We start from the raw sequence: 15314 nt of genomic DNA on the forward strand, positions 1-15314 counted from the left end.
ATAAAATGAGTAAATTGTGGAACCTGAGAAATAAATGAAAAAAAAAATTCAACTCAAAATACTATTGCCTTTCCCTATATAAAAAGGTCAATTCAAGATGTTAACAACTGTAATAGGTACAGATTTCCAAACAACTCCAGCTACATATAAAAAGAATAATGTATTGTGAACAAGTTAGTTTTATCCCAAGAATGCACAAAGGTTTGCAAATAATGCAAACAGAAAATCAACATAATTGCCTCATTTACATTTTTCCCCCAATATTTTTGTTTTATCAGGCTACATCCACTACAGAAAGGGTTCATGAAAGATAAAAATTTGATACCTCACATGTGTGTAAATTTACTTATTCTGTGTTCACTCTGACTTATACTTTGATTGGTTATACAATTCTATGTTGAAAACCATATTCACTTATTTGCTGTTGAGAAGGCTTATACCTTCTTTTGCTTGATTCTTTGTAGGCAATCTGCTTTTTCTCCTTGGAAATTCTTTGGGTCTTCTCTCTCTTTAATTTTTTTAATTTTTTTAATTTTGGGTCTTTTCTTTATGTTCTTAAATTTTATGATAACGTACCCTGGCACAGGTCTTACACTTTGTTCATTAGGGAACTACTGAATGGGCCTTTTCCATTTAAAAACTCATGGGCTTTAGTTTTTGGATGTTTTCTGGTCTGTTTGTTTTGGGGGGGCACCATTAATCTAATTACATGTTTTCTGGTATTTTTAAAAAATAACTTCCTCTCCACTATCTGTTTTCTCTTCCTGAAATTATTTTTAGTTGAATGTTGGACTACGAGAAGTGATTTTCTAATTTTCTTATCTTTTCACATCCATTTTACCTCTTCTTTTTTGTCCTAGTTTTGGTCATTCTAGTAACATTATAATTTTGGCTAATCATATGTGTAATTTCTAAGAGCTCTTTCTTTTCTTCTCTGATTATTCTTATCTAAAATATGTTGGTTTTATCTCATGGATGTAAGTTTCTAAGGACATTAATTCTAATTCCTTGGGAGTTTTCTTCTGTTCCTAGCATTGTCTCTGTTTCTTTTGACCCATTAACATTTTATCAGGGAAAAAATGTAAAACAGATTTAATAATCACTTAGGATTTTAAATGATTTAAAAAATCTCCAATTCAGAATAAAAGGAAACTTCCCTAGTGTGATGAAGGGCACTTTTAATAATCCTCCAGGAGATATAATGGTCATGTATTGAAAGCTTTCTCTCTGAGGCAAGAGGCAGGTCAGGGAGTAAACCTGCCTCCTTACCGAGAGCCTCAGCTATTACATCAGAGGCAGCAAGGGGTAAAACAAATAGAAACAAAACTCATCATTCAAAGATGCATGGCTGTATGAACTATGAATCTTTTACAGTTGAAATCAGCAAGGTTGTGAGATAAAACAATATACAAACATCAGTTGATTTCTGTATACCAGCAATAAAAAACAAATAAAAAATTTTACATGATTTTACAATAAGATTAAAATAAACATGCCACATACCTAAGATAAAGTGTTAACAAAAACTACATAAAGTCTCCCTACAGAAAATTATAAAATATTATTGAGATGAAGTGAAAACTACTCAAATCAGTATAGGTACATATAATGGCCATGTGCTACAAGGCTCCATAATGCTAGGAAGTTAATTTCTAAACTGTTCAAAGCAATGACAATAAAAATCACAACAGGTATGTCTTTTTGGATGTTTTCTGGTCTGTTTGTTTTGTTCACAGCAGAAACCTTACAGGCCAGAAGGGAGTGGCATGATATATTTCATGCAATGAAGCAGAACGGCCAGAAACCAGAATTGGCATTTGACAAGCTAATTCTCAAACTGACACTGAAATACACAGGTCAAGAATAGCCAAGGCGCTCTTGGAGAAGGAAACAAGACAGGAAGACCTCCTCTATGGATATCAAGGTTTACTACAAAGCTACAATAATTAAGAAAGTGTGGTACTGGAGGAAGAATAGGATATAAATCAAGAATAAAACAAAGAACCCCAAACAGATCCACGCAGGTGTGGAGAACTCCATTTATGACACAGTTGGCACTGTGGGAACAAGAGTGGGACAGATGGCTGTCTTTCTTGAAACACTGACCATGGAACCTGTCCCCACAAAGAACACAAAATTATCCAGCTGCACTCTGCCCACCAGGTTGGGAACTTTCAGGAGCTTCAGGCGCTCCATACCCCAGGCTGGCTATGCAGCTCTGAGGCCCCCTGCCGTGATATACAGCCTGCTGTGCCTTTCTCCCAGGTGGAGCCAGCTCGAAAATCAGCTGTCCCTGCCTCTGTGCCAGGCCAGCCAGAGGGTGGCCCTGCCTATGGCAGCAGCTACAAGTACAAAGCATAGAGGTTTCCCCTGTGTGCTCAGCCCACTGGTCATGGCAGTGGAGACAGACACTGCAGCCGGGAAGCAGGAAACAGCACTTTCCTCCCAACAGGCACCAGCACCACTCCCCTGCAACCCCTGACATTGATCCAGGGGCTGAGCAGCTCCAGAGAGCAGAGCTTCTGGGCACTAGAGGGTGCCACATACAAACATGAAACATCAAAAGAACCTGGTTCAAACCAAAATCCCACAAATATCAGAAAGAGGTCTAAGAGAAACTGAATTCATCAATCTTCCTGAAAGAGATTTCAAAATAAAAATCATAAACATGCTCACGGGGATATAGAAAAATATTCAAGAACTCAGGGAAGAATTCAGGAATGAGATATAATCATTAAAGAATACAGTATCTGAAATGAAAAATACAATGGAGAGATTTAAAAGCAAACTAGATGAAGTAGAGGAGATGACAAATGAAATAGAAATTAGAGAACAGGAATACAAATAAACTGAGGCACAAAGAGAAAAAATGATTTGTAGGAAGGCAAGATGATTGAGAGAACTGTGTGAACAATCCAAATGGAACAATATCTGCATTATAGGGGTACAAGAAGAAGAGAAAGAAAAATGGATAGACAGTGCCTTTGAGGAAGTAATTGCTGAAAAATTCCCCAATCTGGGGAAGGAGATCATCTCTCAGGCCATGGAGGTGCACTGATCTCCCAACACAAGGGACCCAAGGAAGACAACACCAAGACATATAGTAATTAAAATGGCAAAGATCAAGGACAAGGACAGAGTGTTAAGAGCAGCCAGATAGAAAAAAGATCACATATAAAGGAAAACCCATCAAGCTATCATCAGACTTCGCAGAAGAAACCTTACAGGCCAGAAGGGAGTGGCATGATGTATTTCATGCAATGAAGCAGAACAGCCAGAAACCAAGAATACTCTACCCGGCAAGATTATCATTTAAATTTGAAGGAGAGATTAAACAATTTCCAGATAATCAAAAGCTGAGAGAATTTACCTCCCACAAACAGCCTCTCCAGTGTATTTTGGCTAGACTGTTATACATGGAAGTGGTCATAAGGCTCAAATAACTGTCACCAGAGAAATTAAAACCACAGTAAAGGAAGTAGACCAATTAATTACTAAACAAATGAAAAATTACATCAACTACTCACAAAGTCAATCAAGGGATACACAAAGAGTACAGAATATGACACCTAATTTATAAAGAGTGGAGGAGGGAAAAAAAAGAACCCTTAGATAGTGTTTGAAATAGCATACTAAGTGAGTTAAATTAGACTATTAAATAGTAAAGAAGCTGCCCTTAACCTCTGATAACCACAAATCTACAGCCTACAATGACAGTAAGAACATATCTATCAATAATTACCCTAAATGTCAATGAACTAAATGCACAAATCAAAAGACACAGAGTGGCAGAATGCATAGAGAGAAGACCCATCTATACGCTGCCTACAAGAGATTCACTTCAAACCCAGACATACACAGACTAAAAGTGAAGGGATGGAAAAAGATATTTCATGTAAATAATAGGGAGAAAAAAGCAGGAGTTGCACCAAACAAAATAGACTTCAAAAAAAGAAAGTTTCACCATGTAAGAACTTATTCACTATGTAAGAATTTGTTCACCATGTAAGAACTTGTTCGTTATGCTTCAGAAGATTGGAGACTGACGAGAATTAGGCTTGGGGTGGATTAATGATTGTGCATTGAGCATTGACTCCCCTATACAGAATTTTATTGTTGTTAACAACCATTTGATCAATAAATATGCGAGATGCCCTCTTAAAAAATAAAATAAAATAAAAATAAATAAATAAATAAAATAAAATAAAATAAAAAATAAAATAAAATAAAATAAAATAGTAAAATTAACTCAACACCAAAAAGTAAACAACCTGATTAAAAAATGGGCAGAGGAGAAACAGACATTTCTCCAAAGAAGAAATTCAGATGGCCAACAGGCACATGAAAAGATGCTCCACATCGCTAATCATCAAGGAAATGCAAATCAAAACCACAATGAGATACTACCTCATACCAGTCAGAAGGCCACCATCCAAAAGACAAGAAATAACAAGTGTTGACAAGGATGTGGAAAAATGGGAACCCTCCTTACACTGTTGGTGGGAATGTAAATTGGTGCAACCACTGTGGAAAGCTGTATGGAGGTTCCTCAGAAAACTGAAAATAGAAATACCATCTGACCCAGTAATTCCACTTCAAGGAATTTACCCGAGTAAAACAAAATCCCTGATTTGAAAAGATATATGCACCCCTGTGTTTACTGCTGCATTATTTACAATAGCCAAGATATAGAAGCAACCAAAGTGTCCGTCAACGGATGAATGGATAAAGAAGAGGTCATACATATACACATACATATAATGGAATATTATTCAGCCATTTAAAAGAAATTCTGCCATTTGCAACAACATGGATGGACTTAGAGTGTAAAAATACTCAGTGAAATAAGCCAGGTGGAGAAAGACAAATACCATATGATTTCATTTATTTGTGTAATCTAAAAACAAAACAAAATGAGCAAAATAGCAGTAGACTCATAGGCAAAGGGACTGGTGGTTACTATGGGGGATGGGATGGGGTGAGTGTGTGGGAGGGGGATAAAGGGGCACAAAAATTTTCAATCATAATATAAGTTGGTCGCAGGGATGGTATACAGCATGGAGAATATAGCACATGGTTCTGTAACATCTTCCTATGGTGACAGATAGTAACGGCACTAGTGGGGGTGAGGATTTAATAATATGGGGAACTATTGAACCACTGTGTTGTATACTTGAAACCAATATAAGATTGTATATCAACTATACTTCAATTATTTTAAAAAGTAAAATTAAGATAATAAAAGAATCCTAATAAAAACAAAAAAAGAAAGTAACACGAGACAAAGAAAGACATTACATAATGATAAAAGGGTCAGTCCAACAAGAGGATAGAGCCATTATAAATATCTATGCACACAACACAGGAGCACCTACATATGTGAAACAAATACTAACAGAATTAAAGGAGGAAATAGAATGCAATGCATTCATTTTAGGAGACTTCAACACACCACTCACTCCAAAGGACAGATCAACCAAACAGAAAATAAGTAAGGAGACAGAGGCACTGGACAACACATTAGAACAGATGGACCTAACAGACATCTACAGAACACTCCACGCAAAAGCAGCGCAATACACATTCTTCTCAAGTGCACATGGAACACTTTCAACAATAGATCATATACTAGGACACAAAAAGAGCCTCAGTAAATTCAGAAGGATTGAAATTGTACCAACGAGCTTCTCAGACCACAAAGGTAAGAAAATAGAAATAAATTATGCGGAGAACACAAAAAGCCCACAAACACATGGAGGCTTAACAATATGCTGCTAAATAATCAATGGATCAATGACCAAATGAAAACAGAGATCAAGCACTATATGGAGACAAATGACAGCAATAATTCAACACTGCAAAATCTGTGGGATGCAGCAAAGGCCATGCTAAGAGGGAATTATATTGCCAGTCTATGTCAGGAAAGAACAATCCCATATAGCTATTTAAATTCACAATTAATGAAACTAAAAAAAGAAGAACAAATGAGGTCCAAAGTCAGTAGAAGGAGGGAAATAAAGATTAGAGCAGAAATAAATAAAATAGAGAAGATTAAAACAATAGAAAGAATCAATGAAAGCAGGAGCTGGTTCTTTGAGAAACTAAACAAAAGAAATAAACCCCTAGCCAGACTTTTCAAAAAAAAGAGAGAGTTAACACACATAAACAGAATCAGAAATGAGAAGGAAAAATCACTACAGACACCACAGAAATACAAAGAATTATCAGAATACTATGAAAAATTATATGCTAACTGGATAACCTAGAATGAACAACTTTCTAGAAAAATACAACCTCCCAAGGCTGACCAAGAAAGAAAGAGAAAATCTAAACAGACCAATTAACAGCAATGAAATTGAATTCGTAATAAAAAAAACTATCTAAGAACAAAGCCCCTTTGCCAGATGGCTTCATCGTAAATTTTATCAAACATTTAGTGAAGACCTAATACCCATCCTCCTTAAAGTTTTCCAAAAAGTAGAAGGGAATACTTCCAAACTCATTCAATGAGGCCAGAATCACTCTAATACCAAAACTAGGCAAACACATCACACAAAAAAAATTACAGACCAATATCCCTGATGAACATAGATGCAAAAATACTCAACAAAATATTAGCAAACCGAATTCAAAAATACATCAAAAAGATCATCCATCATGATCAAGTAGGATTTATTCCAGGGATTTAAGGATGGCACAATATTCGAAAAGCCATCAACATCATATACCACATCAACAAAAAGGACAACAAAAACCACATGATCATCTCCATAGATACTGAAAAAGCATTTGACAAAATTCAACATCTATTCATGATAAAAACTCTCAACAAAATGGGTATAAAGGGCAAGTACCTCAACATAATAAAGGTCATATATGACAAACCAACTGAAAACATCATACTTAACAGCAAGAAGCTGAAAGCTTTTCCCTTAAGATCGGGAATAAGACAGGGATACCCACTCTCCCCACTTTCATTCAACATAGTTCTGGATGTTCTAGGCATGGCATTCAGACAACACAAAGAAATGAAAGGCATCCAGACTGGTAAGGAAGAAGTTAAACTGTCCTCATTTGCAGATGACATGATATTGTACACAAAAAAACCCTAAGGAATCCACTCCAAAACTACTAGAATATCTGAATTCAGCAAAGTTGCAGGACACAAAATTAATATACAGAAATCTGTTGCATTCCTATACACTAACGATGAACTAGCAGAAAGAGAAATCAGAAAAACAATTCCATTCACAACTGCATCAAAAAGAATAAAATGCCTAGGAATAAACCTAACCAAGGAAGTGAAAGACCTGTACCCTGAAAACTACAAAATACTCTTAAGAGTAATTAAAGAGGACACTAATATGCCATGCTCTTGGGTAGGAAGAATTAATATTGTCAAAATGGCCATCCTGCCTAAAGCAACCTACAGATTCAATGCAATCCCTATTAAAATACCAACAACATTTCTTCAATGAAATGGAACAAATAGTTCTAAAATTCATATGGAACCACAAAAGACCCCGAATAGCCAAAGCAATTCTGAGAAGGAAGAATAAAGCTGGGGGGATTATGCTCCCCAACTTCAAGCTCTACTACAAAGCCATAGTAATCAAGAAAATTTGGTACTGGCACAAGAACAGATCCATAGACCAATGGAACAGACTAGAGAGCCCAGATATAAACCCAAGCATATATGGTCAATTAATATACAATAAAGGAGTCATGGGCATACCATGGGGAAATGACAGCCTCTTCAACAGCTGGTGTTGGCAAAACTGGACAGCTACATGTAAGAGAATAAAACTGGATCATTGTCTAACCCCACACACAAAAGTAAACTCAAAATGGATCAAAGATCTGAATGTAAGTCATGAAACCATAAAACTCTTAGAAGACAATACAGGCAAAAATCTCTTGAATATAAACATGAGCAACTTTTTGCTGAATGCATCTCCTTGGGCAAGGAAAACAAAAAATGAACAAATGGGATTACATCATGCTAAAAAGCTTCTGTATAGCAAAGGACACCATCAGCAAAACAAAAAGTCATCCTAGAGTATAGGAGAATGCATTTCTAAAGGACATACTTGACAAGGGGTTAACATCCAAAATACATAAGGAACTCACACGCCTCAACACTCAGAAAGCAAATAACCCTATTAAAAAATGGGCAGAGGATATGAACAGACAATTCTCCAAAGAAGAAATTCAGATGGCCAACAGGCACATGAAAAGACTCTCCACATCGCTAATTATCAGGGAAATGCACATTAAAACCACAATGAGCACAGACTTATAATGCAAGCAGGATACGACAGGAGAGAAGGTGCATCTCAGGTTGGCTTCTTCAAGAAGCAGAAACTGAGTCAGAGTCAGGCTCAAAAACTATTCCTGGGAGTAAAACTTTTGAAGGGAAACAGCGAGATAAGGCAGGAGATGCTGTCAGAGCACAACATCGCTGTGGCCAACTCGCTGCATGCCCGGAGGGGCGGTTTGCAGCTGATTCTTGAGGATAGCCCATGACGAACATAAGGCCCTGCCGGGCCACCTTGCTCAGCTCTGGCCAGGGGCTACCCAAGCACAGCATGACCTAGGTCTGAAAGTTGAATTCAGCAGGTAAAGCTGTCAGCAAACCTCCCTCCTCACAAGAGGGCAATGAGCTCCTTTTTTAAAGAATCACAGACCAGTCTCTCTAACAGACACAGATGCACAGATCCTAAGCAAGGCCTTGGCACGTCAAGCCCAAACACTTAGGAATAAGTTAAGATATCACGGCCAAGGTGATGTATTCTAGGAGTGTAAGGATTGCTCACATTTGAAAATTAATTAGTGTAATTCATCAAATTGATGGGGAAGGAGGAAAAACCATATGACCACCTTGACAGAGCAGAAAAAGCATTTAATAGAATTCAATGCCAATCCACAATGAAAAACTTACAGCAAACTAGGAATAGAAGGGAATTTCCTTAATCTGACAGGAATTTGAAGCAAAAAACTACAGCAAACATCATACTTCATACCAAAAGCTTTCCACCTAAGATGCAAAAAAAAGAGGGCGAAATGCCCACTGTCTAATATTATACTGGGGGTTCTAGCTGTGCAGCATGGCAGGAAAAATAAGTAAAAGGTTAAGTTTTGGAAAGGCCAAAATAACACTATTACTGTTCACAGATAATACAATTTTGCACACAGGATATCCAAAAGATATATGGACAAACTACCAATTAATAAACAAAAAAGAAATGGTAAGTTAACAAGATCACTAGATACAAAGTCAGAATTTTAAAAATCTATTGCATTTCTATATACAAGCAATAAGTGAGTAGAAAAAAGATTTTTAATCATTCCATCACAATAGGAATGAATCTAATAAAAGATGCTCCAGATTTCTGTAACCAAAAGTATAAACATTAGTAATAGAAATTAATGAAATGGAAATATGCCACAGTCACGAATCAGAAGAGTCCATATAACTGTATAATAGTTCTCTTCCAACGGAATGGTCGATTCAAAGCAGTGCCAATCAACATCCCAGCAGGAATTTTTCTGGGAGTTGACAGGTTGATCCTAAAGTTACCCGGAACTGCAAAGCGCCAAAACAGTCAAGGAAATCTCACCGAACAATCACAGAGCGGAAGGACTTACACACCGGACAACAAAGCCCATGAGATCACAGTGACCCAGGGAGTGTGGGCAGACAACAGGCTGATGAGACAGAAGGGAGCCCTGAAACAGACAAGAGTGTCTTCCGTCTGATACATGACAGGGCGACCCAAAGTACCACCCCTGCAGTGATCAACAGCAGGCACACTTGGTGATGTTACTCAGGAAAACACCGCCAATCTCACACTGGACACCAAAGTGAAAAGCAGATGGGTCATAACACCTCAATGTGAAAAGCAAGCAAGTTTTTAGGAGAAAAGTTAGGAGAAGTGGCAAAGACTTCCTTAACGGCAAAAAAGGCTCCATAATAAAGTAAAAAAATAGGTAAATTAGACTACATGGAGTTAAGGCTTCTCATTTATCTGAAGCCACGATTATGAAGTGCCAAAGGCAGTCCAGAGAGTGGGAGAGGACGTTTGCAGGACGCGTATCTAACAAACAACGTGCTTCTGAAACACGTAAAGGTAAGAAAACATTAGCAACCAAACAAAAAAGTGAGCCAAAGATTAGGATCCAAAGAGAGGATACGTAAACAGCCAATAAGCACGTGGAAAGCACCACTAGCCAAAAAGGCAGCATAAGCTGACTGCGTAACACCCCCGAGAAAGAAAGCTGCAGGAAATACACAGACAGGCGCGGGCTGGAGAGAGAGCACAGAGCGGGGCCGAGCCCAGACTGCTGCGGCGAGGAGGTAGCAGACACCCGCGCACGGCCGTGGGCCTCGAGGCCACACCATGCTGCCACCCGCGACCGCTCACTGCGGGCCGCAGGAATGCTCACGACCGCGCTGCACACAACAGCCCTGAGGTGGGAACAGCCCGGGGTCCGCCTCCCACAGAGTGAGTGGGTTCTGGCGCCTTCACACAGCCCAACTACGTGGGTCAATGCGAACAAACCCCCTGCAACCTCATGCATCACGGAGGAGTCGCACAAAGGACCTGAGAAAAATCAAGCAGAGGACGCTCTTCCTGGAAACACGCACCTCTAACGCGGCGGTCGGCGCGGCAGCCACCTCATGGGGGGCTGCGTGAGGGCTGGCAGGGACCCGGGGGCCTTGGCAGTGCCGCTTGAGAGCTGGTCCCGGGAGTGTTCTCACCCTGCAAACGCGCCTCGAGCTCTATGCTTACGATGTGCGGTACATGACGACAATAATGTGGAACCAAAGGAAGCCAAATACAAAAAACACAAACACAAAGTTAAAAGCAGAGAAAACTAAAAGCCATTTTCAGAAATGCTGATATAGATGCAAACACTGGAAACCCACGACGTGGCGGGCGAGTCACCATCAGTCCGTGGGCAGTGCCCTCTCGTGGGTGGAAGGGACAGAGGCCCAGCAGGTCACCTGCAGCGACGCAGTGCGTCCTTACGTCACAGCGGTCTTAGTCTCCCAGGAACGGTTCGTTCCATACTGCTCAGCAGGCTGCATTCTGTGCTGCATGACACATGCAATACATCACAGCTAAACCAGAGCCAGACACTTGCCGTAGGTGAGGACGTGGACGGCCTTCCCAGCGGTGTCCAGGGCAGTCACACAGGGGGCTTTCGGCTGCGTGGTGCCCCACCGCTGCAAGGCGGCCAGCAGTGACGGAGGCTGGGGGGCCTCGGCGGCCAGAGGCTCCCCTTTCAGCACCACCATCTGGCTTCCTTCAGGCTTTGGCCGATTTGGGTCTGTCTGCCGAACTACAGGCAAAATTGAAATTTAAGAATCATCATGTCATAGTACCATGAGCACATTGTTTTTAAGCATTCATGTTTCATGATCTTTTTAAAAAACGCCAACTATAAAAGGCTAAGTAATTGCCTTAGATTTCTTTATCATGGTGACAGTCACAGACCAAGCGACCAGAGGCCGGTGGAGACTCTGGAAGATGCCAGCCCTGGTGACTGCAGCCCGCTGGACAGCCACCAGCACAGCAGCGATGATGGCCAGGTTTCTGAGGGGGTTCACGGCAACCCCAGCGACACTGCCAGCCAGACACAAGTGGATGAGGCTGAGCAGACTCATGCGTCTGTCTGGGCACTCAAATAACCATCACCGTGTTGAAAGAAAAAAATCAAGTGAAATCTATTATAGTTCAGTGGAATGTAACCAAAATTTTCCAAGTGTAAGAAAGACTGCCGGAAAGAGCATTCATTCCACTGAACTCTGAATTGCAAAGGCATTATCTGATCACAAAGGGGAAACAATGCCCTCAAAACCACATCTAAGCCTGCAGGACTGGGGTGACACTGGAGCCAGGCCGTAGGCAGCGACTCGGGCAGGAGTGTGGGCGGAGCTGGGGTGGGCCAGCCACGTGCTCCTGGGCTAGCGCAACCTGGTCACGTGCTGGTATCTTGCACTGGGCTTTATTTCTGTACCTTTTCTAAACGTTTGTAATTCTTTCTTTTCTTGGTGATTCTTTTAAAAAAATAAATCTATATTCTTTTTTCTAATAAATATCTCATTCATAAGTAAGAGGCTAAAATTCTGAAAAGGGGCCAAAACTATGCTGAAAAATATACTGCCCTAAAACCATGGGAAGATAAGCTGCTGAGACTTAAGGTTTAAATAGAAATTTAAATACTCTAAGTAAATGACACCTTTGCAGCATTTTTTACGAAGTACACTAACCACTGGACCAGAGGCACAGAGAAATGCCGAGTCTCTTGACCAGGAACAAACTTTCCACCTGTTCAAATGCAGCCAGCGGTCCTGTGGCATGGAATTCACCCTCACAGCAGTGACAGCATCCAGAGGGAGAGAAAACACCACTTTACTGTGTGACGATGCCACAGCACTGACCCGCGGACTTGCCTGTCTCCGGATGCAACAGCCACCCTGTCCAGGCCACCTCGAGGGGGACGGCAGAGAACGCTCACCTGCCAGCAACTCCTCAAAATCATCCATGAAGAACTCTCTCAGAGGAGGGCGCTTCGGTCTCTTCAGGGTGTTGAGAAGCTGCTGGATTCTGGAGGACACTCTGCTGCTCACAGGGACACCTGTCATGGAAGAGGGGCACTGAGGCCAGCACTCACCCCCTGGAGAACAGGACATGGAAACAAAGACGTCTGGACCTGTGGATCCAACCAAGAGCTGGCCCCATCTGATAACCACTTTGGAACTTATTAATTCATTTAACAAATATTTCTGATGCCTTCCAGGAAGAAGATCTTGTTCTATACTAGTGGTTTCCAAAGTGGTCCAAGGACCCCTGGGGTGCCTGAGACACTTTGATGGGGCTGGTGAGGTCCAAACTACATCCATGGCCACAGGGAGACACCTTCCACTCTGCCTTAAGGGCACCCACAGCCCTCCAGAGGCCGCACAACGTGAAATGTCACAACAGACTGAATGGGGATGAGACACCAGAAGAAGATGCTTCTACCATACCACTCATGAGAGAGACTGGCAGCAAGAGGGAACAAGCCCACTCTTCTCACAAAATTTTTGTTGCTTAACAAACTTTTTCATAAATATCTACTACTTATATTAAGATACAATGAGCTTATTATTATTTTTAAATGAATTGAAATATTTCTTTAAAATCTTTCATTTTAATTTTAATTCAAGTGATAACACACACAACCCAAAGCTCTTTGGTGTCCTCAATAATGATTAAGATCCACTGTTCTGGAAGATGTACAGTCGGCAAAAGGAGAGATGAAAGATGGCTGGCAAAGAGCTCACCCTCTGCTGGGTGCAAACAAGCAAACATACGGACATATGGGAACAACCCAGAATACGTGACATGGCATGTGTGCTCTAAGCCAGACACCAGGGCGAGATGGCCGAGAGCATGGGAGCGCGGCTGCAGAAGGGGCGGGCGCACAAAAGGCCCCTGGGGCCCAGACACCCCAAGGTGGGGGCACTCAGCTGGCCCCACGGCTGCCTCCCTTGGCCTCTTCCTTCCTCCACGACTGGAGCCAGTTTACAGTCAAGAACTGGATTTACCTGTCACATCCTGTTAGCCCCCTTCATCCTGGGATATTTGTCCTTTACCACAATGGCATTTTGCAGAGTACAGTTCTTTCCCTTCATTAAGTAGGACATACTTCATTTTGAGTTTGTGAGAGGTTTTCTCATGATTCATTTCAGGCACTGCATTCCTGACTGAGCTGCTGCTACCTGAATGTCATGTCCACCCTCAAGGAGATGCTGATTTTTATTGCCCAAAGTGCTATATGGACTCTCCACTACCTCACTGCTGTTTTTTCTTGTGTGACTAGTAACCACATGTTAAGGAGACATGTCAGGACCACACAGATATCCTAATCAAGTCTCCTCCCCACAGTTAAAGGCCCTGGATCCTTCTTGCCAGAAGTATATTTTACTACAGTGGTTGAAAAATTATTTTCCACTCATTTAGCACTCCATTTAAATTTACCAGTTGATATTGAGCATGCTGCATGCCATCTGTCTGTCTGTCTACAGATCGATCCTCAGGAAGAACTCATGGATTGCTAGTGTCTTGGTTATTAGATAGTGTTCTCTTAACTATCCTGCTGCACACCGATCCAGGTTTGGCCAGTAGGATCCTGTGTGATTTGTGACATTTCCCCAACATTTTTCAAATACTGCCTTATCCTGTCATAGATGTTTCTGAGTCATTTATGCTATCCCACCTTGGCCCATTTCTTCAAGAATTGCTGGTTCTTCTGTATAGAAAGGTCATTAGACACCATGATCTGGCCACTAGGCATGCTCACTGCTATGGCTCTATCTCTGCTTCTTGCAGCACGCACAGCTGGAGAGCTGCCCCAGGTGCACACACACACATTCACGGTATACACACACTACATGTACAAGATACATGTGCACAGTCAAGCAGTAACACACACATGTACATCTTAGAAATCATGAGTCCACACGAATGCCTCCAATTCCAATCTTCCCCACAGTGCTCTTTCTCACCTTTTCCAGTTCATATTTGAGTGTCTCTTCTTCCACAGGGAGAACCCTGGCTCTCAACAAAACCAACACCTTTACTCAAAACCATCACATATGTAAAATAATCTCCAAATTGCTTCACCCATTCCACTACAAAAAACAAACCTACTAAAAAGAGTTCAGGATTTGTTTGCTATTCTTCCCACCCAACTGGGTCCCAAGGCTGGGCTGCAGTCAAACACTGTGTCAGGACTTACCTGTGGGGGCTCTCTCCCCAAGGCCCCCTGAAGTGTGGCTGTGTGTTTCTTGGAAATACTACTGGGTTATTTCCATTTGCTTTCAGTTTTAGGGGATCACCCCCCTCCATTCTTTTGGTTTATGTTTTCAATGTGTAGAACATCAACAAATTTCTGAAAGTCCAAATTGTATAAAAGGATAAACTCAAAGAAAGGCCAGTCCCTCCTGAACTCCTCCCACCACCTGCTCCACCCCCAGGGGTGGCCAACTTCACTGCTTTCGGGTTTACCCTTCTGGCATTTCCTTCTATACAGGTCAGCAGGCATATGCATGGTTTGTTATTCTCTCTTGTTTCTCATACAAAAGGTGGCACAACAATCTAAAAATGAGAAAGTGTGTGCTTTCCCAACACCTGGAAACAAGGAAACTTACGTGCATTCTTACATTTCTAGTTGACATACTAGAAATCCTAGACACCACAATACAGCCAGAAAAATAAATGTTCCTGTAGATAAACAGTTTGGAAAGAAAACTGTATTCACAG

At 41.1% G+C, this 15314-nt stretch overlaps 1 protein-coding gene across 22 annotated transcripts in view; it reads right to left on the reverse strand.

Annotated features, from left to right (window-relative positions):
- Positions 1–15314, reverse strand: part of DIP2A (disco interacting protein 2 homolog A) — a 123714-nt gene that overhangs the window by 48596 nt on the left and 59804 nt on the right. For all 22 annotated transcript variants that reach the window (XR_005062772.2, XR_005062774.2, XR_005062773.2 and 19 more), the window contains 2 exons: positions 12526–12645; positions 11149–11346 (listed from right to left, as the gene is read on the reverse strand). Coding sequence is in view for 15 of the 22 variants with exons in the window: in XM_073231178.1 (XP_073087279.1) it covers positions 11149–11346; positions 12526–12645 (318 nt within the window). In the remaining 7 variants the exon portion in view is untranslated. The remainder of the gene's footprint in view (positions 1–11148; positions 11347–12525; positions 12646–15314) is intronic.

Source organism: Manis javanica, chromosome 3 (assembly GCF_040802235.1).
Source record: "Manis javanica isolate MJ-LG chromosome 3, MJ_LKY, whole genome shotgun sequence".
NCBI lineage: Eukaryota > Metazoa > Chordata > Mammalia > Pholidota > Manidae > Manis > Manis javanica.